At 38.6% G+C, this 25,913-nt stretch overlaps 2 protein-coding genes across 3 annotated transcripts in view; one reads left to right on the top strand and one right to left on the bottom strand.

Annotated features, from left to right (window-relative positions):
- The window catches only part of LOC139135359 (centrosomal protein of 83 kDa-like), a 35,697-nt gene extending 28,845 nt beyond the window's left edge, over positions 1-6,852 (top strand). The window contains exons 3-5 of the mRNA XM_070702709.1: positions 2,871-2,971; positions 3,980-4,172; positions 5,309-6,852. Of these exons, the coding sequence (XP_070558810.1) occupies positions 2,871-2,971; positions 3,980-4,172; positions 5,309-5,488 (474 nt within the window). The 3' untranslated portion in view covers positions 5,489-6,852. The remainder of the gene's footprint in view (positions 1-2,870; positions 2,972-3,979; positions 4,173-5,308) is intronic.
- LOC139135361 (adhesion G protein-coupled receptor B3-like) overlaps positions 1-25,913 on the bottom strand; it is a 98,872-nt gene that overhangs the window by 50,376 nt on the left and 22,583 nt on the right. For both annotated transcript variants that reach the window (XM_070702711.1, XM_070702712.1), the window contains exon 2: positions 14,265-14,313. In XM_070702711.1, coding sequence (XP_070558812.1) covers positions 14,265-14,313 — 49 coding nt within the window. The remainder of the gene's footprint in view (positions 1-14,264; positions 14,314-25,913) is intronic.

Genomic DNA, 25,913 nt, shown 5'->3' with positions numbered 1-25,913 from the left:
AGAGTAGAAATGGAATTAAGCGTGCATGAATTATTATCCAAAATGCTGTATTTCTTAATAAATTATTTATTTTGAAACCAATACTGCCATAGGACGTTCTTGCTGTAAATCATTGTGTGTTTCAACAATGGTGTTAGACAGCTGTGAGCGCTCTGATGGCTTCCATGAAATGAAGCAGCTATCTTTATTCTTGGAGGTAATAGTGTCATAAATGTTGTGCGGCTTGGGTAAATTTTAATTCTCTGGTAATCTGTGGATGTGTGAATTTGAAATGTACTGTGTGTTTTGCACACAGTGTTGAATGAATTTTGACGTATTCAAATTTTAGGAATGGTCAAAATGGGTGATGTTGCAGCTGAATTTTAGACTGAGCATGAAATTCATTGCTTAACAATAACATTGCATACTGTACACACAAAAATGTGGAAACAAGTGTTGTTTTACAGAACAAAAATAATGAAAATATCATCGAAAGTGAACGCTATAATTGTCCAATGACATTCCAGACTGGCTCTTGCTAATGCTAAGCACACAGTGTGCAAAATACAAACACATTGACACAACAATCCTCCATGGAGTTGTTCGTTTCATCATTAAAAAGATGGGAGGGACAGAAATATATTAGACAAGAAACAATGGAAAGTAACAAGATAAGTGTCTATTAGTGTAATGAAAATATTTACACATCATCAAATACTACTGGGGGAATGCCAAAGCAAGCACAGGGTAGTTTGTTTGACAGGATAAGGTTGCCAGTCAACCAGAGAATTTCACAGTTCTACAGCTACAGTCTTGTGTGCTCATCAGCAGCCAATCATATTCAACTACAGTGTGGTCATCAGCAGCCAATCATATTCAACTACAGTGTGCTCACCAGCAGCCAATCATATTCAACTAAACAAGCAAATTGGAAAAAGATATACTAGTTCTATGTTTACTTTCAAGGTTTTAACTAATTTTACGCCACAAAGTTGTAACAGCAATTTACATAATATGAACCCTGTGAAGTGTTGTTTGTAGTTTGAAAAACACATGAAGTGAATTCCTCTCGGTTGTAAAGATCTTTGTACAATATAAATTTTTTTCACCAGGAATTATTACGTTCACAAATATAAATTGGTCCTCTGCTACCACAATGCTATTGTTCATACCTTTCTCTATCATGCATGATAAGGCCAGACATGAGCCAAGCGAATTAAAGAGATGTCAAAACCTTTCTGTCTTTGGCAAGAACTCTGTGTTTAAGCCCACACCCAAGATTTTGCCATAGTTTTTCTCACTGACAGTCAACTCTCGGCATGTACATTCACTAAATACAGAAAGGAATTGGATTTTAAACTTATAGCTAATTTACTTGTTGCTAGGATACCGAAAAGGATGAAGGATCACAAGGAAGCTGAGGATTAATTTTCTTGCCTTTGTAGTAACCGATTGCTCTATCTCCTCATTAAAATTTTACATGAAATATAGACTTACATCCAATTCAGCGTCGGTGTTGGAAATTGCAGTTGCTCAGAGTACCCATTCATAGTGTGTATAAATTTACTTATGAGTCCTAGGCACAGTAGCATTTACAATACAGATTGCACATTAATAGTCAATTCAACATGTTTATTTATTTCTTTGATGATGGCTGATATTGAAGAATTCTTCAAGCTCTGGTGATGCGTAGATTGAACGCCATGAATCATCATTTTTATACAGATTTACTGTTTCAGAGGAGGAAACTACAGTGTCTTACATTTTGAACAGCATCAGGGGAATAATTTCAAGTCCATGGATCTTTGTTTGAAAATTTAAGCGTTTTCCTAGATAGCCAGGAATGGGATAATCAGATTGAGCGGCAAACATTGAGATGAAAGAATTTACCGCTAAGCTGCATTAGGACCCTGCTGATTTCTTTTTATGCGTCGGAAATGTGCTAGATAGGGCTAACAACAGTGAAGTACTTTGTTATGGTTCCACTGCTACTGTAGTTTTAACCATTTGAACCCTGACCCTGTTTTAACCTTGGGAATCATTTGACGAGTTTCATCCCAACAGGATGTTAAAGGTCAAAATCCCATTGTTTAACCCTTTCACCCCCTGTTCCCTGTATACAGGTCCAACTTTACCATAGAAAACAATGGATTTGGGACAAACCATGGTGGTGAAAGGGTTAAGACCGCAGTGTCTTTTGCTGTGCTGATGATGTTTTCTTCTCATTGGCGAGAGAAGGGTTGTGAGCATATCAACCTGTGTAGAATGAGCCTGGGAATTTTTTACACTACTTTGTCAGTTTTTGTTATGCTTGGTATCAATAAAAAAGGAGTGGCTACAAGACTCTGAGTCTCTGTGCCACTTTTTCTCTTGCGTTTTTGGTTTAATTTACGCCTCGTTCATTTGTAAACTGAAACTAATAACCCAGTCGCAAAATTCAGTGAGGTTGACAGAAAGAGGAGGATCATAGCTCACAATTAGGGAAAAAGATTGACTTCATTTGCGGCAGAGCTGTCTCTCAAAAACCGCTATCGATTGATGAGGTTTCAGGGCCCTCTGTGAGCCACCCACTTTAGGTGTCTTAGTTTAAGAGGCAGCAATAACCTTGACTGATAGAAACAGCAGGACACCACAATGAGAAATGACACTCCTTTGCCAAGTCATTAAAAAGCCGTAAAAAACGGGGGAGAAGATTGAAACCAACAACACCATCAACATTTGATGACAGTGAGGAATTGAACACTTAACGCCGGTGAGAAATGAACGACTTGTAGGTAACAAGGAAACAAAACACCACCGTAGCATCTTGCAAAGAGATCATATGATGGCCGTCTTTTTGTGTAAAGAAGACCTCATCTTGATCTCATATTTTTTTCCATCTTGTCTTCCAGAAAAAGAAGAAGTATTCACGTCTCATCAAGCAACACAAGGAGAAGATACAGATTCTGAAAGCCAAGATTGAAGAGATGGAAATTGAGAGACATACTCTGAAGTGAGTTCCATTATTCTGTGTGTGCTCTATAACAGCTATTCACTGGCCAAGCGCTAGCATCTTGCTTGCTTCACAAGAACAGGAATTTTAGTTCTGTGTGCTGACATGCAGAACATTTTCTGTCTCTTATACTGGCACTGATGCATGCATTATAATCAAGAAGACTTGGCCAGCAAAGTGAAATGCAAAAACATGTTACATGATGATGTCTGTTAAAAGTCTGTGTCATACATTTCTTAATGTGAGTTAATACACTGAAACTCTCTGTATGAAAAAGTTTTAGTAACCCCTCTATGTTATTTCTTTGATCAAATTGCTGGATGATTAGTTATATTCATGAAAAAACTGAAAAACAAATGTTTTGCCACGGGGTGAAAAATCTCTTGAAAGTATAATATTTAGAAGATGCAGTTTCCATTTGTGTGAAGAAGAATATACATGTACTATCATAAAGTTGGTTTTCTTTTGCTGTTTTTTAAAACTGAAGTGGTATTGCCACTGCAAAAGTGTTGCTATCCAGGGTATGAAGACTGTGTCATTCAGGCAGTGCTGCATTCGTTGGTATACACACCACATGGGATGTAGACATGGAGACAGTTGCCTGTTTGCCATCTGACTCCAGCTTTCAGCTCCCACCCTGTCTGCCTGGAGATTGCAATCTGAACTGCATAATGAAATTAATGCCTGATCAAATTAAATGATCGGAGACAAGCCCCGCTAATCAACCTCCCCCATCCTGCAGTTCTGTGGGATTTTTGCCCCCACTGATGGAATCCATTGTTGGTGAGAGTGTCATGGCGCCAGTCTTGATCTGACTTCTTAATACTGCAGAGATTTGGTTATATTTCTTGTCAATAAGTTATGACCGCAGTGTACATCAGAGAATTGACGTTTACGAGCGTGACTCTCTGGCCCTAATAACTAACAGTCTAAGTGATCACCGGTGTATTAGGACTTCACTGCATTTTTAAAAAATGATTTCATGTCTCTTATTTTTCACCCCCGCAGGCAAAACGTGCCGCAGGCCACCTACTCTAAATTGAAACGGCAGTTACGGGACTTGTACCAACGCCACACCGAGTTTCGCAGCTTGATCCTGAATGGGGCCGGGGCGCAACTTGCCTTTGGGGATTTCCAGATTGCGACCGCCAACATCCCGCCGGCGTCAGACCACATTAACTGGGGGAGCCAGGCCCGTCAGGTATGAAGAAACAGGAACTCTGTTTTGTGTTTTACAACTTGCCCCAAAAGACAGTAAAAGCTATCTATCTTTTTTGCCTGAACCGCACAGGATTTTTTTTTTTCAAAGCTTTTCACAATGACGCCTCAAATCATTAACTCTGACTCATTCAGTGCAGGCGTTCCATCAGGTTAATTAAAAGCGTCTTATCTAATCAATCAACTACCCTGTGTTGCAACATGTCGTACACTTTGAACATATCCTTTCAGCGGTCACCATATCATTGATTACCCCATCACAATAGTTGTCCATTGAAGGTATTGTGTACCTTGAAAGTGGAGGTGTTAAACTTTTTGCCAATGCTTTGCTCAAAGAAACTTCAAACTATTTGCTCTCTCAATCAAAAATAGAAATCAGGGGTCTCTGTGCAAATTTCAGGAAAGAAACAAATTACGTAAAATTTACTTATGTTTGAAAAATCAAAAATGGCCGCCCTACTTTTGCTAACATCATGGGAAATTAAATTTTTGATTTCTCAAAAAACAGGACTGTGAAAACTTGATATGCTCTACAAGCTTCAAAATGAGTTCAAACAAGGTGCTGAACAGAGAAGTGTTGTAAAATATTGAGTGTCTGAATATCTGTAACCCCCAAGGCCCGTTTTAGATTTTACCTTTAACTATCAGAACTCCCATAGCTACTGCTTGCATGAATACTGCATAAAAAAGTCCCTGTGTTATGACTCTGTGTGCTTTCAAGTCAGAGGCATAGATGTATAGCTGCAACCTCTGCTGACTGCATTAACCACGCTTTTTACCCTGGAGGCGTAACAATTTGCCCAGTATTTTGAACATAGTAGATGATTTTGTAAGAGTCCAATATGAAGCATTCTTCGCTTGTCAACGTAAATTCCAGCCGAGTCTTTCAATTTACTCTGGCAACAACAATTCACATAGAAAACACACACAGAGGCCGTGTTGACAAGATGAATAGGGGGTATTTTAATCTGTTCAGAAAAGTGTGACTTTTGAAACTGGCAGTTCAAAGAAAAAAATTACCGACAGAAGAAAGTATTACAAAATGTAGACATTCTGTTCCTTTGAATGAAAACCTTCAATACAAAGTGATTAAAAAGAGATTACGTATTATCATCATAGGATCACCAACATCAGAAAGACCTGGCAGCACTCAGGCAGAGGCTGGACAACCTTGACGACAACCAACGGCAGCAACTCGATGAGCTTGTCGGAAACTTGGAACCCACCAAACTCGGCGATGAAGACAAAGAGAACGTTTCCACCATCGGGGACAAACAGAGTGAAATTAGCAATCTCTGATTTATATTGTTTAGCGAATGCAATAAAGTCGATGAGAAAGCCACAAAACACGTAGATGGTGTCAGGTTTCTCTCGTCTGTGTGAATCAGTCTTCTTTGGAGATGATTTCAACAGGTCTGTTATTTTTCACTAACATTGCACCATCAGTAAGGTTTCCTAATCCGCCTCGATTGCAAAGCATTTTGCAATGCCATGCAAATCAAAGATTCATAATATAAATCTCTGTTCTTGCAGTATCTATCCACCAATTCATTACCTTTTCCATCCTTTGAACACAAAAATATAGCACAGATTTTTGGAAACATGCTGTGTAGATTTATCAAAACATGCAGTATATATCTTATTATACTCATGAAATTCCATCCAGCTTCCAAGAAAATGGAAGCTTTGTAATTTAAAAAAAAAACAAGTCTAGAGAACGTTGGTGAAGTAGGGAGTAAACAATGTCAATGAAATAATGGTTACAGGGTTGAATATTTCTTGATATCTTCCATCCCTCTTTTGCTGTGTAATAGAGTCAACCAAGCCATTCAAAAACAAACAGGCTGGACCAAAGTTTAGCAACTGAAGGGGTTGAATACATTCCATTACTTATTTAATCATTAACACTGAAATATCATTATAATTCCAATTTCAATTGTCAATTTCCCTACACAAAATTCCCTCTGGTCTTTCTTTTAACCATTGTATATTGAACAATGACGATTTCAGATCATTTAAAAAAAATAAATAAATATATACCACGCATTTATGTCACTTTCAGCAATCAGACATTGTTACTTAAATCACATTGAAATATCTCTGTACAATTTCAATGGTGTCATCCATTTCGCTTTCCTCTCAAACAAATCATAACAGTACTTTTTTATGTAATTTAACTCCTAGTTGCAAGTAGATGGCAACCTAATCAAAAGATTTTAAATTATTCAATCATTTTTCCTAATAAAATTTACATGAAGGTGACAATTGAATCCAGGACATCTGCAAAAATTAAGATTTTTGTTTTTTTTAATTGCTTGTAAATTGTATGCAATCAAGATAAAGGTATATAAATTATATGGTGCTTTTGTAACAAACAGCAAGTTTTGTCTTGTCTTTTATATTTTGATATATTGATGTTGTGTACATATTAATGAAATTTCCTCAAACACAATACTCCGTAAATTGGACTCATTATCTAATCAGATAAAAGCGTACATGTTTTCAGCTCACTTATGTCAATTATTATCAAACGTGTGTGTTGTCCATGTAGACATCTGTATGTCAGTCTATTGTTCTGACTTTGTTGACTCAAAACATGTAATTGTATATATCTTTTAAGCGCATGTCAATTCTGTGTAATCACTAAAGAATATACTAAGTAATGATGTTGTATCATGTTGCCTCTTTCTTTGACCTTGTCCTTGACTGTGAGCATACTTGCCCATCAGGCCTTGTCAAAAAATGCCATTAATGAAGATCTGTGTGGTCTCATGGTACTTTTCCAAGAGCCGCGAGGCCCGGCCAGCATTTTGCTCTCTACCGATCCACAGATCTGCCTTGTTGCCATGGCATATATATTTTAATTTGTCATAGACTGCTGAGACACCGGCCGGCGCGTATCATGTTTCCTATGAAGAAATACATGCGTGGTTGTAATTAATCAAACACATACTGGATGATATTAAGGTCATTGTCACCTGTCCCCTCAAATGAGGATGGTTTTTTTGATTAGAGCTGGTTGCCCCTGTAAACATTTGTGATAATCCTGTCCTCCGTGTCAGAAATGGAAGTATTAAACCAATTGAGAGCTGTACTTGTTCATACCAAAATTTTAGCACAACATTTTACCAATTTTCATTAATTTTTCTGCATTTTTAAAAATACTTTTAGACCAAATGACAACTTTTAATTGGCTACAGTTTTAGATCAAAATTTGGGAAAAATCTGAAAAAAAATCTGACTCTGAAATAAATTGTATATGTCACTGTTATACTTAACGAAGGCGACAAAAGTGATTTTGGCGCTCAAAGGGTTAAAATACTACTCCCAGCGATAAACATTTCACAAATGGAGAGTGGTGGCGTGGGTACCCCGCCCGGGCCGTGCAAGGCACGCTGGTAAGCCATGTAGGCCTAACGCCATGGCTATGAAATGGGCGCTATATTCCCCCACTCGACTGCTGCGTCGCCGCTGAGCTGGAAAATTGGTGGTCAGAAATTTCAGACCTGTGAAAATAATTCAAGATTATTTATTACATTTTGTTTCCGCTCGAATTTCCAAACGTGTACAGTTCTCGGTACCTTTGAAGTTCGACGTCTTGGTCCGGTCGTTGGCCTAGTGCTTTTTTTAAGTCAGTGTTTGTGGTTCTATTACACTATTAGGCCATTTTTTTTTTTTTTTTTTTTTTTTTTTTTTTTTGCTGCATGGGGTAACACTTTCGCAGAAATAAAGATTTTGTTGGCGAGCAAAAAGTACTCTGTATGAACGGACGAACGGCACAATCATGACAAAATCGCGTGTAAGTGAATGTTTGAACAATGAAGTAATTTCAGATTTCTGGGAGTTCGTCACGTTTCTGGAAACAGGATAGCGGCCGACGCAATACAAGTACGGTGTAACACTAGGCCATTTAAAGAAAATTATTTGTTTGCCGCCCTTGGATGTTTGAAAAACCTACCAGCAAGCCAGTGAAAAAACAAACACAGACAAAATACACAAGTGTATTAACATCAGCTCAATTTTATTTGGTTTCGTTTGGAAAAATAACATCTATATTTGTTGCAGTTTGTTTTCTTAATTTCTCCGAAAACCTACCAGCATTACGATCTGTCTAAGCTTGTCGACAACAAACCCGGCATGGTTCTTTCCGCAGGCGCTCGACTCAATGCAAGCGAAACCGTCACTGATGCCACCGTCAGTGACGGTTTCGCTCGCACGGAGTCGAGTGCCTGTGGTTCCTTCTGTGTAAGAAGACCAAGCAACACTCAGTTCGTCAACCACTTCAAAATTATATTGCTGTTCTCTGTCTGGAAGCGACAGTAGCTGTAACTTTGTTGTGTCAATCGCAAGTTTTTGTCCTGCATGTTGAAATACCCAATATTAACCTAGTACCTCGTCGACATGTGTCTATACGTGTAACATTTGAAATATATAGTCCTCATCAGAATTTACTTCTCAACAACAACAATGCAGTTCTTAAGTACAGGCTTACGTGACAAGCTGAATACTAAGTATCTCAGCATGCTTCGGGAAAAAGAAACAAGAAATTGTAGCTAACAAGAAAAACAAAGTTACTAATAAAATGTGCAAAACTAAAACCGAGAATTTTCCTCCCAAACAGATTTCGTATATTAGATGGCTGTGACAGATTAGACCCTTGATACTTATGCGATCACACCTTTGTTGTCAACCAAAAACCTGCTGGCCCCAAGTTTTACCAGAATTTCGACACTCTGAGTTCTTCTACATCGAATGAAATCCAGCGGCAGCTATCGTACAAAGAGCCGTACACACCTTGCACGGTGTCTCGTAATACTGTATATGAGAAGTAAAATCTCAAAATCATGTAAGCATATGAAAATCAACTATTAGTCCTTTCGATGCCATTTTCATGTTCATGTTATTTAAGATATTCCGTGTCAGCGATGTTGTAGCTACCCGCATACGTATGCCTAGTGATTTGCCCTTCTCTGCCCTTCGCCCAGGTCGGCAATTTGATACGCCATTTGCGCGTATCGCGGCGTCATCATGTTCTGCAGAGCGCGATCGTTGGCATGTGGGGTGTTGATAAACAGGTCGAACATCTCTTGAGAAGATCGTCGATAGACGGAGAATTGCGTGAGCAGCGTGCCGAGTCGCTAAATTTCCCATCTTTGGGAGTGCTTTGTCACTTTAAATCGCCCACCAGCCTGCTACAGGTAATGCTGAAATAATTGGCAGAGGAGACCAAACGTTTCTGTATTACCGCCATGAATCGAAGGTAAATGGTTTTCACTGCACGATTGCAGGAGAAGTATTTTCCTACATGATGAACTCTTTGCCGGCTAATTTAACAGCCGCTGTGAATTTTTACGACACACAATGCAACAAATCTCGATTTTCAAACTCCGATAGCTTCTCTAGATATACTGCAGGGTACAATTACAGACTTCAAAATGCCTTGTAGTCTTTTAGATCTATATATGGAGCTGATCGTAGAGGTTTGCAGGGCTACAATAGAAAATCCTGTATGACGTTTCGGATGTAGCCCAATTAAAAGTACCAAGTGTAGGAACTTTTATCCGTGCTTTTTCCTCGCAAATTACCCTCGCCGACACTCCCAGTTTGAAGATGAATAAAATATACACTGCGGTAATGACAGGCCTCCAATAGCGGCGAGTTGTTGCCGTTGTTGCACAACCCAGTTTTCCGCCTGTAAGCCTTGAACTATTGAAATCTATCAAATGCGATTGCTTCATCCAGTCCATCAATTACGGAAGCGTTGACAACGTTACAAACTCATTAAAGTATGCCGGAATCGTTGCCGTTTAATGTACCTGTGATGTGCCTGGAGTCGTGTCGGTAGCCTAGCGCTGACACAGATTCGTGTTTGTTAAATGATGACGGAATTAATGGTTTAAATGCACATTTTATAAGCTTACTCAGATTGTGTGTTCCATTAATGATCCAAAAGGCAATGTTTGCTTTGGCTGGTAAAATGCATACAAGACAAAATCTCTCTCTCTCTCTCTCTCTCTCTCTCTCTCTCTCTCTCTCTCTCTCTCTCTCTCTCTCTCTCTCTCTCCGACCACTGTAGCGCTCATCTATTCTCCTGTCGAACGGAAGAGAATCCTCGGACCTAATCTGCACATGACAAGCATTGCAGAACAACTTGCATTCTAACGCTCTCTTAAAAGACCTCGGAATCTAACACACTGCATTAATCCAACCAGAAAACAGTGCCAATCTTAACAGGTCAGATATGAAATAAATGTCTCCTTCGAATAAATTGGTTTATGCATCCCATCCCCCCCTCCCCGAGGACTCGCGCCCAGGCGCGGTATTCGTAGTCTCTCCTCAGTTGAGTATTGTCCATTTTAAAAGTTGAACTTAATCATGTGATATACATACAGAGTAATTTCTAAAGGGCACTACCTGTCTCTACGTCAGTGCATACTTCGCAAATGCATTCTGCTCTTCTTGTTGTTGTTTTTTTTTTGCAAATATATTTATCATTGTGCTGTCAATCGCAATGTGCTGTTGTGAATATGTTTGCATAGAGCACATGCTTTGAGGAATGGGATTAATTAGAATTGCTGTTGATCATTTTGCAACGATTGTTAATGAAATGCTTCTGCTAAGCTGCCTGGAAATTATCAGACATGTAGGTCGTTGTTGATTTCCTTTTAATGATTACACTGCGAGCTATAGTGTCGCAGATTGTTATCAGGAAGTGGAATACGAACTGAATTACGGGAGCAATCACAGAGTGTAAAAAAAAACTTAATTCACAGACTTTGGTCACCGTGACCGGCCAATATTAACACAGATAACTCGCCAGTGTGAATCACCACAACTTACACATGTAGGTAGTGCGCAGGCTTTGCAGCAACTACTCTATTCTTTCGGCCAACACGCACAAACACAAATAACTCATTAAGTCTGGGTCGGTCTGAAATGGTTCTGGACATTGACAAATATAAATTGATGGCTGCTTGTATTTCATATTGATCACATCGGGAAGCCAATCATCGTAAATGAATATGCTCCAGCCAGTTTGCCTGAATCCTATTGAGGCATATCTGAGTAATGCCATGGAACATAAACAAATCGTAATAGAACTGCAGGCAGAGGCCGTGTTGAGCATGTCACAGTAACAGTTCTGTTTTCGGGTTAATTTGACTATTTGCACTTGAATTGACAAAGAGATAAAGTTTTGTAAAAAATTAAGTTACACGAATGTTTTTTCCTATCAACAGTGTTTGTTTATATGTTTACTCTCATAAGCCTGATCACGGGCCCTCTATGTGATAGAGGGACCGTGGCCTGATGAACACACAACTTGGGTCGAACAAAATGTGCCATTAAAGCTTACAGTTTGCAAGTTAACCATGAACCCTAGAATGATTCCTTGGCGAAATTTAATAATCATATGTATGTACTGGAGCGGATAGCCTTGCCTATTGCTAATGCTATCCGACAAAAGTTATCAAAAACTACGGCTTCTGTCCCTTGGAGGCCAGGAAACCACACGATAAAACGCCCATTAATCAGAGTGTTGCCGAAGGGAAGGCAAAGCTTCCGCTGATAGTTGACTTAGACCAATCGTACGAGATATTTTGCATCATGGACAAGAATCTTCTGTCTATGGTGACAGCTTGTCCGTCATCTAATTTCATTAAGAAGCTCACCATTTTCCAACAGGGGACCGGTAATCATAGTCAGAAAAGAGGATATAAAACCACAGCAGATATCTATATCCTAAAATCTGACTAGCGTCTCCTCAAAATTGATGACTTTGGTATTGTTGTCGTTATTATCGTAATTGTCAGAACAACCATTGTGAACTTGTTTCTTTGATATCTAAAAAAGGCAGCAAACCGGCGAATGGCGTCAGTAAGCGGGTACACTCAGCATGCCATCGGCTGCCTTTTTCAATTCGTACTGTGTTGCTGACAGGTCTTGTATGACGTGTATGATCATGAAATCCACAGATGTTCATTACACACTTGGTCTATGATTATCCTCCCTTTAAATCGTTGACGTCATCGCAAATGATCAGAGCGCAAAGGATAATTAGCTGGCGGTAGATGCATCTTGTCCATTCTGAAAAAATCCCCATCCCTTTTCATAAACTACAAAGTACATATACGCAAACATCTGCGCAGGAACTAACGCGAGAGGAACAAGGGTGTAAAAGTGCGCTCTCAATTTCAAGAGGTTCAACATATTCGTGGTGACATCTAGTGAGTTGCTTTTGACAAAAAATCTACGGTCGGTGCAAAACGCCAACCGCAGACTGACATGCTTCTCACAACGAATTGTATAATATGTCGCATCAACGATCAATATTGCTGTGTGACAGACAGCAAAACAGCAATAGGCCAAGGGAATAGGGCATTTCAGGTACAAAAGATATTAACTCCTCCATTAAGCTCACTCTCTAACCAAAACTAATCCGAAATAACAATAATTATGATCTGCTGATCGGCTGGGCAACACTGAATGTATTGTTAGGCTTTTTGAGACAAATTCCTTGAAATATCTGTGCTCGAGAGAGTTTAACAAAGCGCGTGCACCAACGGCTGTTGAGGGACTGGCTTAAACGTCTAAAGAATGTTCAATCCTGTGTTTAAAACACCGATCTGTAATCTGTACCTTACCTCATTTTATGAACCTTAAATAGAATAGCTACAAGGGAACCAAGACATGTTGTACAAAGGCAAACTCGAATTCTCTTCGAAACGAAGTTTTGGATCTTTTGAAAAGCTAGTTATGAGAGCCATCCTTTGCCGATTGTCTTTAAGGATTTCGTCGTGACGGAACGATAGCTTGATGTCCGTCAGTGGGAATTTCAGAGGGCAATAGATACAGGTTTATCTGAATGCTCAGTCACCAGCCATAGGAATCCTGGCTGCTCATCTTACATTATGTCGGATTATTTTCCTTGCAGACAGTTGAATTCATCGCTGAGTACTTACGATGATAAAGCACTATTTGTAGTCGTCGCTCAAGTCTTTTAATAATCTGTGATAAAAAGTCATCCTCAAATGAATCGGAAGTATAAAGGGAAGCAGTCAAGCTAGGCTCGATCGATCATTCATAATTCCAGACTCATTATATCTGAAAACTGATAATCACGAAAGAAGATCGAAAACAATCGGATTTCGATTACTGTTGCAGCGGTTACGAGAGAGTTGGTTTTTTTACAGATCGTAAAGGTTTATTAACGACGTTACAGAAATGTGTTAAAGATCTATTGAAGGGCAGGCTATAAGTGTCAAAGTCTAACGTCAAGGTTGGTAAGTAAGCACGTATAGGTCATATACGGACCTATCTATCCACAAACGTTTCTCAGTCATTTCAGCTTATGTTGCAGCGATGTCTGTCTGTTTGTCTGTATGTTGCCGCCATATCTCAAGAAAGGCTGATGAGATTGGAATGAAATCTAGTATATATAGGTTCTATTTTGAAATGGCAAGCACTGATTAATTTTTATGGGCGTGGCTTGCATATTCTATGCTTATTTACATAGTTAATGATTTTAGAAAAAAATAATATTCTACACTGAGAAAGGCTACAAGTGCTGATCACACTAGGATATATCAGCCATGACAGATGTTAAAAGATGACATGAAAGTTTACTGCTATTAACATATTAAACGAACTTTCCTAATTAGGGATATATATCTGAATCGACTTCATTAAAGTTGACGAAACTTGCTATGTACACTGAAGATACAATGACATTACATGAAAGGAATTCGTTTTCGTATTTTAAGATAAGCTTGGTACTAATTTGCATATTTAAGGAACTTTCCTAATTAGCGGTATATATAACATTAACTTGATCAAAGCTGACGAAACTTGCAATTTATAATGTAAGATACGCTAATAGAATATAATTGGCAGACATTTAGCATTTTTACTTCAACTAGTTATTAATTTGCATATTTAGCGAACTTTCCTAATGAGGGATATATATCTGGATTAACATGATCAATGTTGTACTCTCTCTCTCTCTCTCTCTCTCTCTCTCTCTCTCTCTCTCTCTCTCTCTCTCTTCTCTCTCTCTCTCTCTCTCTCTCCAACTTACCTCCGGGTAACGCCGTTGATTGTGACGATGCGAACTTCCCGAAGAAGCTCTGCAAGAAACAACAATTGTGATATATTATGTAAATAGTTTTACATTTAAGTTAATTACGGAGCAATGATCTTAACCTAGCCAAGTAAATCAGTGTAATTGGTTCATTCTATCGAAGTGTGTCACAATATGTGAAAGTGTTTCACTGTACCCTATTTTTTTGCGATAACCATCCCAATACAGAGAGATATTCAATGTACTTTGGTGTTTTCCTCACGTGTCTGTCCATTCTGAAGGGAGTGTGGTAAAAGGAGTACAAAAAGTTCTGTACTTTGTTCAATGTATTTGCCTGTCTGTACACCTCCTAGTCTCTGTGTGCTATGCTACTTTGTAAATGTCTGTCTATTTGTCTATCCTTCGACTGTTTGATTAGCACAACAAAGTTTAATTGAGCGTGGTAAGATATCACGAAACGAAAGAAAAAGTCGATCACGTAAAAGAGAAATATTAGCAAATTCTTTGCTGCGGCCAAGAAACCAAAATTGCACGTAAGAAGCAAACAAGAGTGTGTATTTTCGATTAGCACGAGGGACATTTGAGGTAAAGTGTAAAGTTCCTTAAGGCTGTTACCTATAGCCATTAAAATTCCCAATGTTTGGATTGCGACCCAAACTCTTCCCCGATGCATGATTTTTTCATACAACACTTAACAGCGATCTTCTCCGGGCCTTGACACTACGCCCAAGGTATCTTTGACTATACTGCTAATCGACCATCGATGAAGAGGCTACCTGATTTTACACAAGGAATCAAAGGTTGGTGCGCCATTAGGGGCATTCGATTAAAACGGTGAAATCAGCAACTATTCAAAGAACAAGCAAAGCACGTACTACCATATACATAATCGATGTTGTTGCATTGCGCTTACCTTCAGGAAGAAACCTTCGTCAAATCTCTCGCATCAATTATGAATTTCAGATAATTTTATGCCTATGAATAGTTAATACGTGTGATATGTGGTAGCTACAAGTATTGGAAAACTTGGAAGGATGGTTCAAATGGCCGGTGAATAAAAGGAAACCGTATTGATGGGAAAGAACATTCAACTTACAAACGCCGGACACCACAACAATTGGATCAAATTTTACTGCAATAGATTGATTGTGTCGCGGCTGTTGCGCAGAGTGAGGATTTGGATTTCCGTGCACTTTTGAGTTAGAAAATATGGATTGAAACGTCCAAAGACGAACTAAACGTATTTTAAAAAGAAAATATGTGATATTTTCGGTTGATTGGAGTACAGCTGGAGTTTCCGACTTGGTTTTCCGAGTATTGTGCTATTCCGGCGGACTCCAACGTTGTTTGAACAGGCCTAAGCTTGCTTTCAGAAGATTTTATGAAACAAATGTTCTAAGCCTGAAGGGGTACCCATTGTCCTCCATACCAACATCGATGGCAATCATATATTTCCCCATTGACGCCGACCATTATGGCATCTGTACCAGACAGCCAATATAAAATATTTTCAGGTCTAGGAACTTGTCGTATCTGTAGTCGAAACTCTTACATCCTTTATTGAATCAATCTTAATGCTTTGTTGACTTTTATTTTGTCGACATGTCAATTAGGATGGTAGTATTAAATTATCAAATAAAGAAACTGCCATAACAGTTCGGTAAGCAATAACAGGACTTGTCAAACTTTAAGAATATTTCCAATGTCGACTTATCGTAACATATGTGGTCCGTCTCCCGACAATTTATTGGTATGCTTGCCAAAAATACTGCATTCGCTGGTCAACTTCACTTTCTCTGCATTTCATTTGAGGCATTGGGTACAATTTGCTATTATTTTTCGACCTTTCCTTTCAAAATTATTTTGAAAAGCACCGAACAGCTCGGTTGTTGGTTGTCGGGTTATTGTTAATGCTTTCTTCAGTTCATTCAGAAGTATACAAGTTGTATTCTGGGCAGGGAAAGATAGATAGTCTTTTAATTATCAAATCCCCCTCGGCCTTCCACTTTGCCTTTCTTCTTCAGAATAACGTACATAAAGGTTTTATAATTATATGTAAGTGGGTATTCAGTGGTTGTTCTTGTGCAACTCATCTACATCCTATGGGAAGATAATTTGGTGCTCATTTCAATTTTATTCTCAAAAACGTTTATTTCAAAAAATAAACGAAAGGTTAGCATATATATATATATATATATATATATATATATATATATATATATATATATATATATATATATATATATATATATATATATATATATATATATATATATATGCAAGTCACCAAGTCATGAAATTATGGCTTTCACTTCGCTTTCGGTTATTTACAGCTTCGTCTCAAAAGCTTTCTTTTATCTTACACGAGTCATAAAATAATGTCAAATTGACGTTCATGTCTTGTTACCGTTTATTGCTGTGCGATTAGATTACGATTATCGCCGTGAATGATAAAAAGAGTTTAAGTGTCATCCTGTGCCAGGTCTAAACAGATACAACCTTTAAGTTAAGTGTCATCCACATTTTGCAACTGAGGAGGCGTTATCAGATGTCTTTTGTCGAGAGTAAAATGTGAAGTTTCATTTAATTGCCGGCGATGACTGGCTAGCGAACGCTTATTTTCTATTGACGAATACAATGATATCGGTTTTCCCCACTTAACGTATTACTAAGCAGAAAGATAGGTCCGCGTATTTTAGTATGAAGATGAAGGTACGATACAGCGATTGTCGAACGTGGCGTGAACTTCGTCTATTATATGTGGACTGGCTACCATATTCTACGCGACCAATATTCCAATGTTTCGAGCGCTGTACATTTGTCTTGAGACTAAGTAAATTTAAATGATCGAAGCAAGGTTTGGCTTCTATTAGAATCGCTGGAAACGTTAGGCCATCATTCGTAAGCAGCTTCGAGAAGTCAGTGACTGTTGCTCGGCGAAGCCCAGGCTTAAAAGTTAATTATGATGTCTAGAAAATCACAGAGTATTCGTTAATGATCACAAATAGCCTGTGTCATCGTTTGCCTCTCTATAGTAACCATTCTATATGCATACAGCGTAAGATTAACCGATAAAGCTTAACGTTAAAGCTGTCCAGAATGCTAATCACATTGCACACAGGTAAAGGTTTACAATTACTCGCTGTGCCGAGATGAAGGCTGAATGACTTTGCTATATAAACCACCTAGTGCTGAAAAGCGTATATATTACTGTAATCCACATCGAAAAATCTTTGTAACTGCGGATACTTGCAGCAAATGCAAATGGCCAGGTCTTGCCACTTAGATGTTTTATTACAATATTTTCTGAAGAGGGCTCTGATTGACATACAGATTAATATAGATAAATAAAGATGTATGTATGTATGTATGTATGTATGTATGTAGTATGTATGTATGTATGTATGTATGTATGTATGTATGTATGTATGTATGTATGTATGTATGTATGTATGTATGTATGTATGTATGTATGTATGTATGTATGTATGTGTGTGTGTATGTATGTATGTGTGTGTGTGTATGTATGTATGTATGTATGTATGTATGTATGTATGTATGTATGTATGTATGTAATGTATGTGTGTATGTATGTATGTATGTGTATGTACGTACGTGTGTATATGTATGAATGTAAGTAGGTACCTATGTATCTATCTATGTATCTATCTGTGTATCTATGTATCCACCTATTCGTACATGTATATACAAATACAATTAGATTTCCTATATATATTTATTGTGCAGTAAGAGTGCGTTTTATTCGTCATGTCTCATAACTGTTATGAAGCTTTGTGAAGTACAGAAATCATCGCTAGCAGATGAAAGGAGAATTCGGCTCTGGATCACATTTTACGACAACCTTTAAACCGTTCAGGAGGAGTGGACACTTACACACACTCACAAACTGAAGTCCTGTGTTAACTGAAGTCCTGTATTATCTCACAAGTTGACGTCTCTTCTGATACAGGTTCACATCAGTATCAAACTTTATTCAGATAATCGTTAATACATTTATTTCAAACTGTCTTTGTAATCTGGTATCCTATATGTGTTAGTCACTCCAATGAAAATATGTCTTTTTGAGTGATAGTGATCATGATGGACGACAAACATTGCCGTTAGCCTGTATGTTAAAGCCTTTTTATTTATCCGATCCAATTAACCATACCAATAGCTGTCATCACAGGGCAAACCGTTATGCGTTTACATTGTGATATGTCTGTTTCCAAATGCTGGCGGTGAATGCGCTAAATCTGTCGTCACGCGGGAACGACGTGACCAACTATAGCAAGACGTCAGGAAGACGTGCCAGGAGGGACAAAGGAGCATATACAGCGACAGTGAATGCGACTCACCGTTTTGTTAAAAAAAGACAGTTACCTTGTCCGAGCGACGGTAATTCTAAGTCAGAGATCTGTGTCAAGTATAGGCCTACTGGCTTACTGTTGGAAATACGTTAATATGACCGGAGTCGCAGCTGCGAGATGCCTTAAAACGCTTTTGAGAATGTAATAGGTTTTAATACCTTGTCAGAACTTCCTTCATCATGAAAAGATCACATATTGACGAGAAATCCCTGGTATTTTGGAGAGCCGATGACATGATTATGCCTTTCTAGGGCTTTGATGGTTGCTGGAAAGCTAACGAGAACCCGACGATAGGGTGATCGGCCATTTCGAAGCATGTATTACACGTACTACGCAAGAACTCGTCAGACAGACAACCACATGGCGACATCATGCGTCTGCGACAATCGGCCGGACGAAAGGACGAGGCTCAAATCATAAAGGCCGTCGTTTGCTTGCCGGTTGTTCCATGTGGAAAAGCACAGTGAAGAATAAAGTCAATGGAATTATCGATGACACATGCACATTTTCGATGTCACTCGATCTTGCCAAGGTTGAATTTTATACCATTGCACGTTGTTGCATACCTCAGCGATCTGATGTAGCACGATTATTTCGTCGCAAAGAGAATCGAAACGAAGCCATATGAATATACCAAAGTTCTCTCGGCGATGATTTAAAGAAAGAGAGATTTAGTCGGTTGACAATCGATAGCACTTCTTAATCACCCATCACCTAAAATTATCAAAAAGCAAACAGGAATGTAAGCCAGCACTTAAATGTTTAATTATCGATTTTGACAACGTGCGCGTAAATCGTGCGAAGTTACGAAAAATACGTTTGTTATTTAAACGTTGGGTAAGTTACTCAGCGATGCAGCGAGTAGAGAGCCATGACATTTTATGTCAGAAAAATTCCAAAAAGTGGTCATCAAAAGTTGTACAGTTCATTTTAACATTACTTCATAACACGGTTGGAAGCAATGGCTTTTAACGAGGAAGGAGTTACTCGGAATCACACCACTGTTTTGTGTCGTGGCTTCTAAAGAGGGTAGTCTACCGACTCTTTGAGGATGGATTGGTGTTCTCTTTTGAACGATGAGACAACGCGTTTGTTTTACTCATATACGACCGTGAATCAGGTTTAAATTCGATGACGTCATTCTGTGTATTCGCTCAAAAAGAAAGAGTTATAGGCACGGGGGTACGCACGTTTTTCCGACATTGATGACGCAATGTTAGTACTCTTGCTCCATAATGCTATACATTTTTTGAGCTTTTCAAGCAGCAGAACGTATAATTTAACGAGCTACTTAAATTGCCATTTCGATGAAAAGTCGCCATTCATATTTAGTTCTGAAGGCTTTTACTTTAATGTAGCGCTTCGCGTTTAATGCACATAAATCGGGATATATATTTCTGTAAACTTTCACGGCTTCTCTCCTTTTGTCTACAAAACTCCCTAAATAATTCCTCTACAATAAAATTTGTAGCGCAACCACCTATAGCTGTATGTCGTCATTGATCGACTTGATTCAGATCTGAACATTACTTCATCACAAACTGAATTTTCATACAGCGATTTTGATTTTGTTCGAAACAGACATTTTGCAAATGAATGATGATGATGATGATGATGATGATGATGATGATGATGATGATGACGATGATGATGGCTCCAATCACGGTTGCTCTACCGTGCTCCAATCAATGACGACATACAGCTATAGGTGGTGGCGCTACAAATTTTATTGTAGAGGAATTATTTAGGGAGTTTTGTAGACAATCATCATCATCATCGTTATCATTGTTATTACATCATTATTAGAAATGTAGAAATAAATGAGATTGCTCTCTTTGTCTTCTGTCTCCATTCCGATTCACCATACGCCTTGGCATTTAGCTTACAAAACCCCTTTATTGCTTCCACCCAGTGTCAACCCGATGAAGACCACTTGTGTTTTGTCGAAACGTCGGTGTGAAATGAATATCCTTTTTTGAAGACCGGGCATGGGTCTGCTTTCCGTTACTTCAACTTTCCTGCCCCGCCTCTGGCGTATTCCCACGCCATGGGTCGAAGTTTGACTGATACTTGAAAAAATACTCATTATTACTACTTTACCGTCTACTGTTTTCACCTCGGATACGTGGCATCGTTGTGAACACCACCTCAGGATGTTGACACAACAGGAAATCACCTGTCCAGACGAATCTATTTTGTAGCATTTCACAGAGGTCGTAGGCAATTTAACGAGGTATTAATTCGACAGCCGAGTAATTACTTAGTTTTATTGCAAGGATAAACACCGACACACGAGTGGGAAATTAATAAGCCGCGGAGGTGCAGTATAATGCCACATTCAGTGTATATTACCATTAAAGCATCGAATCGATGAAATTGAAATTAAAGTTCGACCGAAATAAATCATGTGAAATAACAGGTGGGAATGAATCTTCCTACTTTAAGTGATATTTGATATATTGTATTTCCTTGATTACAGATTGTTCCTTAATGAAACAGCTTTCATTTTATCATTAACTGTATGCCTTGACATTTAAACTAACAACAGTTGTGAGAAAGGTCCATGAAGAAATCTTCGCATAAATGTTAAAATGATGAGTTTCTTTCTTCCGTGTAGACCTTTTAAATGTTCTCATTGCTATACCGCACGTTTTTCGCAAGAACCTGAGAGTACAGAAGTTAAGTCCATTTGTTAAAGGGAAACGGTCGTCTGAACTGCGCCTGTGCGAGTTTCTTGTTTACAAGCAATGTATTTCGTGTACGATATCTCGATGCATCTCATCATCATATTATACGATGTAGATTTTGACAGACATATTTTAACTTTCATCAATCACCATCGTACCTTGGATACAGTGTTTACATTGGTCGTATGGGTCCCATGCGACCTTTGAGTACAGTTTCGACAACTGTATCCCTTTAAATCAAGATAAATTTTACATATGCTACCAAAGTCTCATAGTACCGTTCATATTTCATTTAGCAGATATGTTAAAACCTGTTTTTCTATTGCAATCTGTAAGGGTTGTAGTTGTTTATGTATCATGTCGTTGAACGAAAAGTCGTATTCTGAGAGTTGTGCAAATCGAGTTTGGACATTCAGAAGTTCATTGTCGGTTTTGTAGGCAAACGAAGGTCACATTGACACATGATGTTACAAGTGCTTCGTAAATACCTACCCTAGATCAGCTCAAAGAATACCCGCCGGTGTATTCTCGGAGAAATTCAAAGAGCCCAAGAGTAAAATCGCGTGAGTTGCAATGCTGAAGAATGTCATCCCCATGGGAAAGTTGCAAGCTACGTCAAACGGTCCACTGATGTTATCGATTGATATGATATGACGATTAATGAAAAAAAAAAAACTGTCGAGTTACTGGGAATTTCACACTCTTAGATCACAGGAGGCTGTTCTTAAATAAAAAGACTATGTGTGGTAATGCAGTGTTTGAAATCCGAGTCGACCAAACTCGGAATCGATCAAGTAACAGGCAAATATTTTTGCATCTCGTTAAGGTAGAGTGCGCTTCGGGAATTGATATTCCCAGGATTCTTTTTCAATTCTTTTCTCTTCTACCTCCTGTTGGGGCTCATTTTGAAGCTCTTTGAGGGAGTAAAAGTTTTCACCTGTTTGGTTTTGTGAAAGTCAAAACTGTAATTCTGTCCCATAGACTTAACACAGGGACTGCGGCCATTTTGAATTTGAAATATCGGTATAAATGTTAGTAATTTGTTCCTCACGTCCCAAATTTGCCCGGTGACCCCTAATTTTTCATTCCCGTTTTGTGAAGAGAGATTATTGAAAGTTTAGTCAAGAAAAGTTGGAGCAAAAGTATAGCCATATTAGTCCTCAACCAGTTTCGGGGTGCGTATCTCCTCAGTAAGGAATCACAAATTAAACTGCTTCAAGCCAAACTTTGTAATGGAAGAGATAGAAATGGCTCTTTCCCCCATCGGATTGCTCAGAAATGATTTAGTTTTCAGTCTTTTTAAAATTTTAATGTAAGATAAATGTATGTACCGTGCAAACACAGGTAAACAGGACAATGTGCATACAGAGGACGATGAATGTGTCCCTACTGACAGAGTACAGCTTAACTCAAGATCTCTTAAATGCAAGTCACGCATAATGATCTAACCTAAATCTGTTCGATCAAGGTGACAGAGATTAATTTCTATGTATTCTACCGATAAAGACTGAAAAATGGCCTCCCAGTGTTTACCGTTTTAGCCAGTCTCATTCTGAAGCGATGCAATATATATGGTCAACTCTGGGCATCTTTTTCATTACAGAGTTTCAATGCAATCTGCACAGCGCACCACGCTGGCTTTAACAAGGCAGTCGTGTTCAGATAAGTAGCTCCTTGCTGACAGCGCCGATCGTTATAAACTTATTGGACCGGAAAAAATACGGTTACCTTCCTATCCCATTCTTATTAAGTGGAAACCACAGCAACAGTTTTGTCGTTTATGACGCCCTCTCAAACTTCCGATTGTCTTTATGGGTCAGAAGTAGGCCGTGTTCTATCACATTTGTACTCGAGTCACGCGCGGTTTCACGAAAAGTGGCTAACAAATCCCGAAACGGGGCAATCAATTTTCCATTGTGTCGGTCAACTTCCCTGGGAACAAAAGTTGTCTTTCTATGAATTTTCAACTGGAATAAAGACTTATAAAAACTTTTCCTGTCTGATATCTGAGTTGTAAATTCGAACCCATATAGAAACGATGGTCTGTATCCCTTATGACGTCACAGTAATGTAGCATCTGTTGTTTTGTGAAAAAATAAATCAATATCCTGTGAGAGTTAATCTTAGATGTAGGGATGGATCACTAGATATGGAAGGGGGTGGACAAAATGCCATCCATACTACCCCCAAAACTTTTTGTTACCAACCTTCATTGGTATTTATTTTCACAAAGCACCTCGGCTACAATTTTACCAACATTTTCTCCTCATTCTTTTCATTTTCTAGCACCCCTCCGAAAGTGTTATGGTCGACCCAAATGCCTTGCCTTGTTTACGACGAGCTACCGACAGTCGCTAAGGCTGTCGGGAATGAGTTCGTGACTCCTTTTCAGCAATCGCCACAGCAGGTAATTCCTGCAGCTTTTATGGTTCCGGGAACTATGATGCCGATGTAATTTGTTCCATACATTTTCCTTTATGAATGTTACCACTACAATTTATTGCTCTGTTCGCGAAAAATAAATACCGCACAATGTTCCATTACTCGTTTTGGAATCATGCATACAGCCAATGAGTGTGATACGCATTGTTGTTTGGTAGAATATTACATATTGTTTCGGGTCCAGACTTAATTAGTCGCTTTACACACACCGACAATCTGTGTCGTTATTCGCATGTCGATCAAAGAAAACATCTCAATTTCACACATGCTGGTGTACAGAAATCCTGTTTAATTACACTTTCTCGTTGTTATTGAGGGGAAAAGCAATTTCAAGTCTTGAATTAATGAATTCCATGTTTGCATACCTAAGAATCCATGTTTGCATACCTAAGAATGCCTGATATTTAGAACGCTTTTAACACAACGGATAATTAGTTCATGAATCATTATTTTTTCAATGTTACGCACTGCCTTAAATGTAATTTTAAGGGAAATAAATACGAGAGCTGTGTCTACACATTAAAGCTTATGGCTCCACCAAACTTGATATTGACGAAGCGAGGCGTATTTTTCAAAGATTAGACGTGGCGTGACTGTCAGGTGACGGCGAATTTTCACATGCTCTTTGAGCCAACTCTATAATAGTATATAGTTAACCCCATTCCAGCTCATGGTGTAGCTTTTAAACTTCTCGACCTTACATATTCTCAGAGTGATATGAAGCTCAGACCAAAGAAATACCCGATGACAAATTGGCCACAAACTGGCTGAGCCTTTCCGAGAGAATGTAATAGTCTAACTCGGCATATCCAAATCGATCTGAAACTTTCGTCAAAATCATGTCAGAAAAAAAATAAAGCGACAGAATTCAGGTCATTTTTCCAGTGTGCTGTCAGCAGACTTGAGCTTAGTAACCGCAGACAGAGTCAGTGACCGAGAGAAGAGCGATTTTCAAACCCATGCTGTGCCCTGTAACATCCCTTTACAGTATGCAAATTACAAATTACCAACCAGCGAGCTCCCCTGATAACGTCTATGCAACTTTAAAGAATACATGTGCTAGGCTGGTAATCAAATGTACACTCGTGTATTCAAGGAAAAAATCGTAGTAAAGAGATTAAAGCAGCAGTTATTATAGAGACAGAGCTAAAAGCAAACGAGATTGAAAAATGCCCACCATTTGTTCCTAGAACATTAACAATATCGAAATCTTTTTATAACGGTTAGATCTCGTGAAAGCGATACCATTTGTCATGATGCTTTTAATCGCATTCCGTCTAACTTGCCAAGGGCCTTATATTATGAATTTACATCGTTTCCCATGGAAACAGATAGAAGATATTTTTGATGTAATTTTCGCTATCGAAAAGATTCCCGCCAAAATGGGGTGAACGACTCTCGTTCACTTTTTCATGTTCGTGTCTATATCACGTGATATATTTTTGACAAGTGTAAGTGAGAAAGGCATACGCCATATGCTAATTTCATTGAATGAAGCCAAACGTATCACGCTTCTTATGTGGGTTTTAATTTATATTTGTAAGCGTTCAAAGAATATTTCCGCGATAATACGTATGTATTGTTATTAAAATATCGATTGTCATTCCAGACATCAATGGAAAGAGTATCGGCAAAAATTAAATAACATTCCCAGCGACTGTCACATCATACTTTCATCCGAAATCTCCCACGTCCCGTAAATAACGTAATGCTATAGAAGTAAGCGATTTGCTTCAAAACATTTACATTTATGTGAAGAAAGAAAGGTTATGACACAGACAAAATAGCGCTGTAAATTTCAAGAAGTAATTACCGTGCCGTCAGCAAACATTTCACCGTTTTGCGACCCTTTCTGCAATCTTCGACATGAACAGATTTTATGATGAACCGCGGACGGAAGTGGCGTCATACAAGCAATTAAAGTGACACGCGATGTTCGATAAATTTGTGACGCGATTGCAGTAAATCTGAAAGCCGTTCCGAAGCATTAGTCAATTCCTTGAAAGCGGAAAGTCTTTCCATGGGATCACCGACAAATAATTTTAAGAGTAAACGTGCCTGACCTCCGACCTACTCAACAGAACGTATCGCATATTGCCTCCAATTGCCAAAACGAGTGAGGAGCACACTGTATACTACATTGAATA

This window comes from Ptychodera flava, chromosome 6 (assembly GCF_041260155.1).
Source record: "Ptychodera flava strain L36383 chromosome 6, AS_Pfla_20210202, whole genome shotgun sequence".
Classification (NCBI taxonomy): domain Eukaryota; kingdom Metazoa; phylum Hemichordata; class Enteropneusta; family Ptychoderidae; genus Ptychodera; species Ptychodera flava.
Note: the sequence above shows the minus strand (reverse complement) of the source record. Positions and strands in the feature narration are given on the sequence as shown.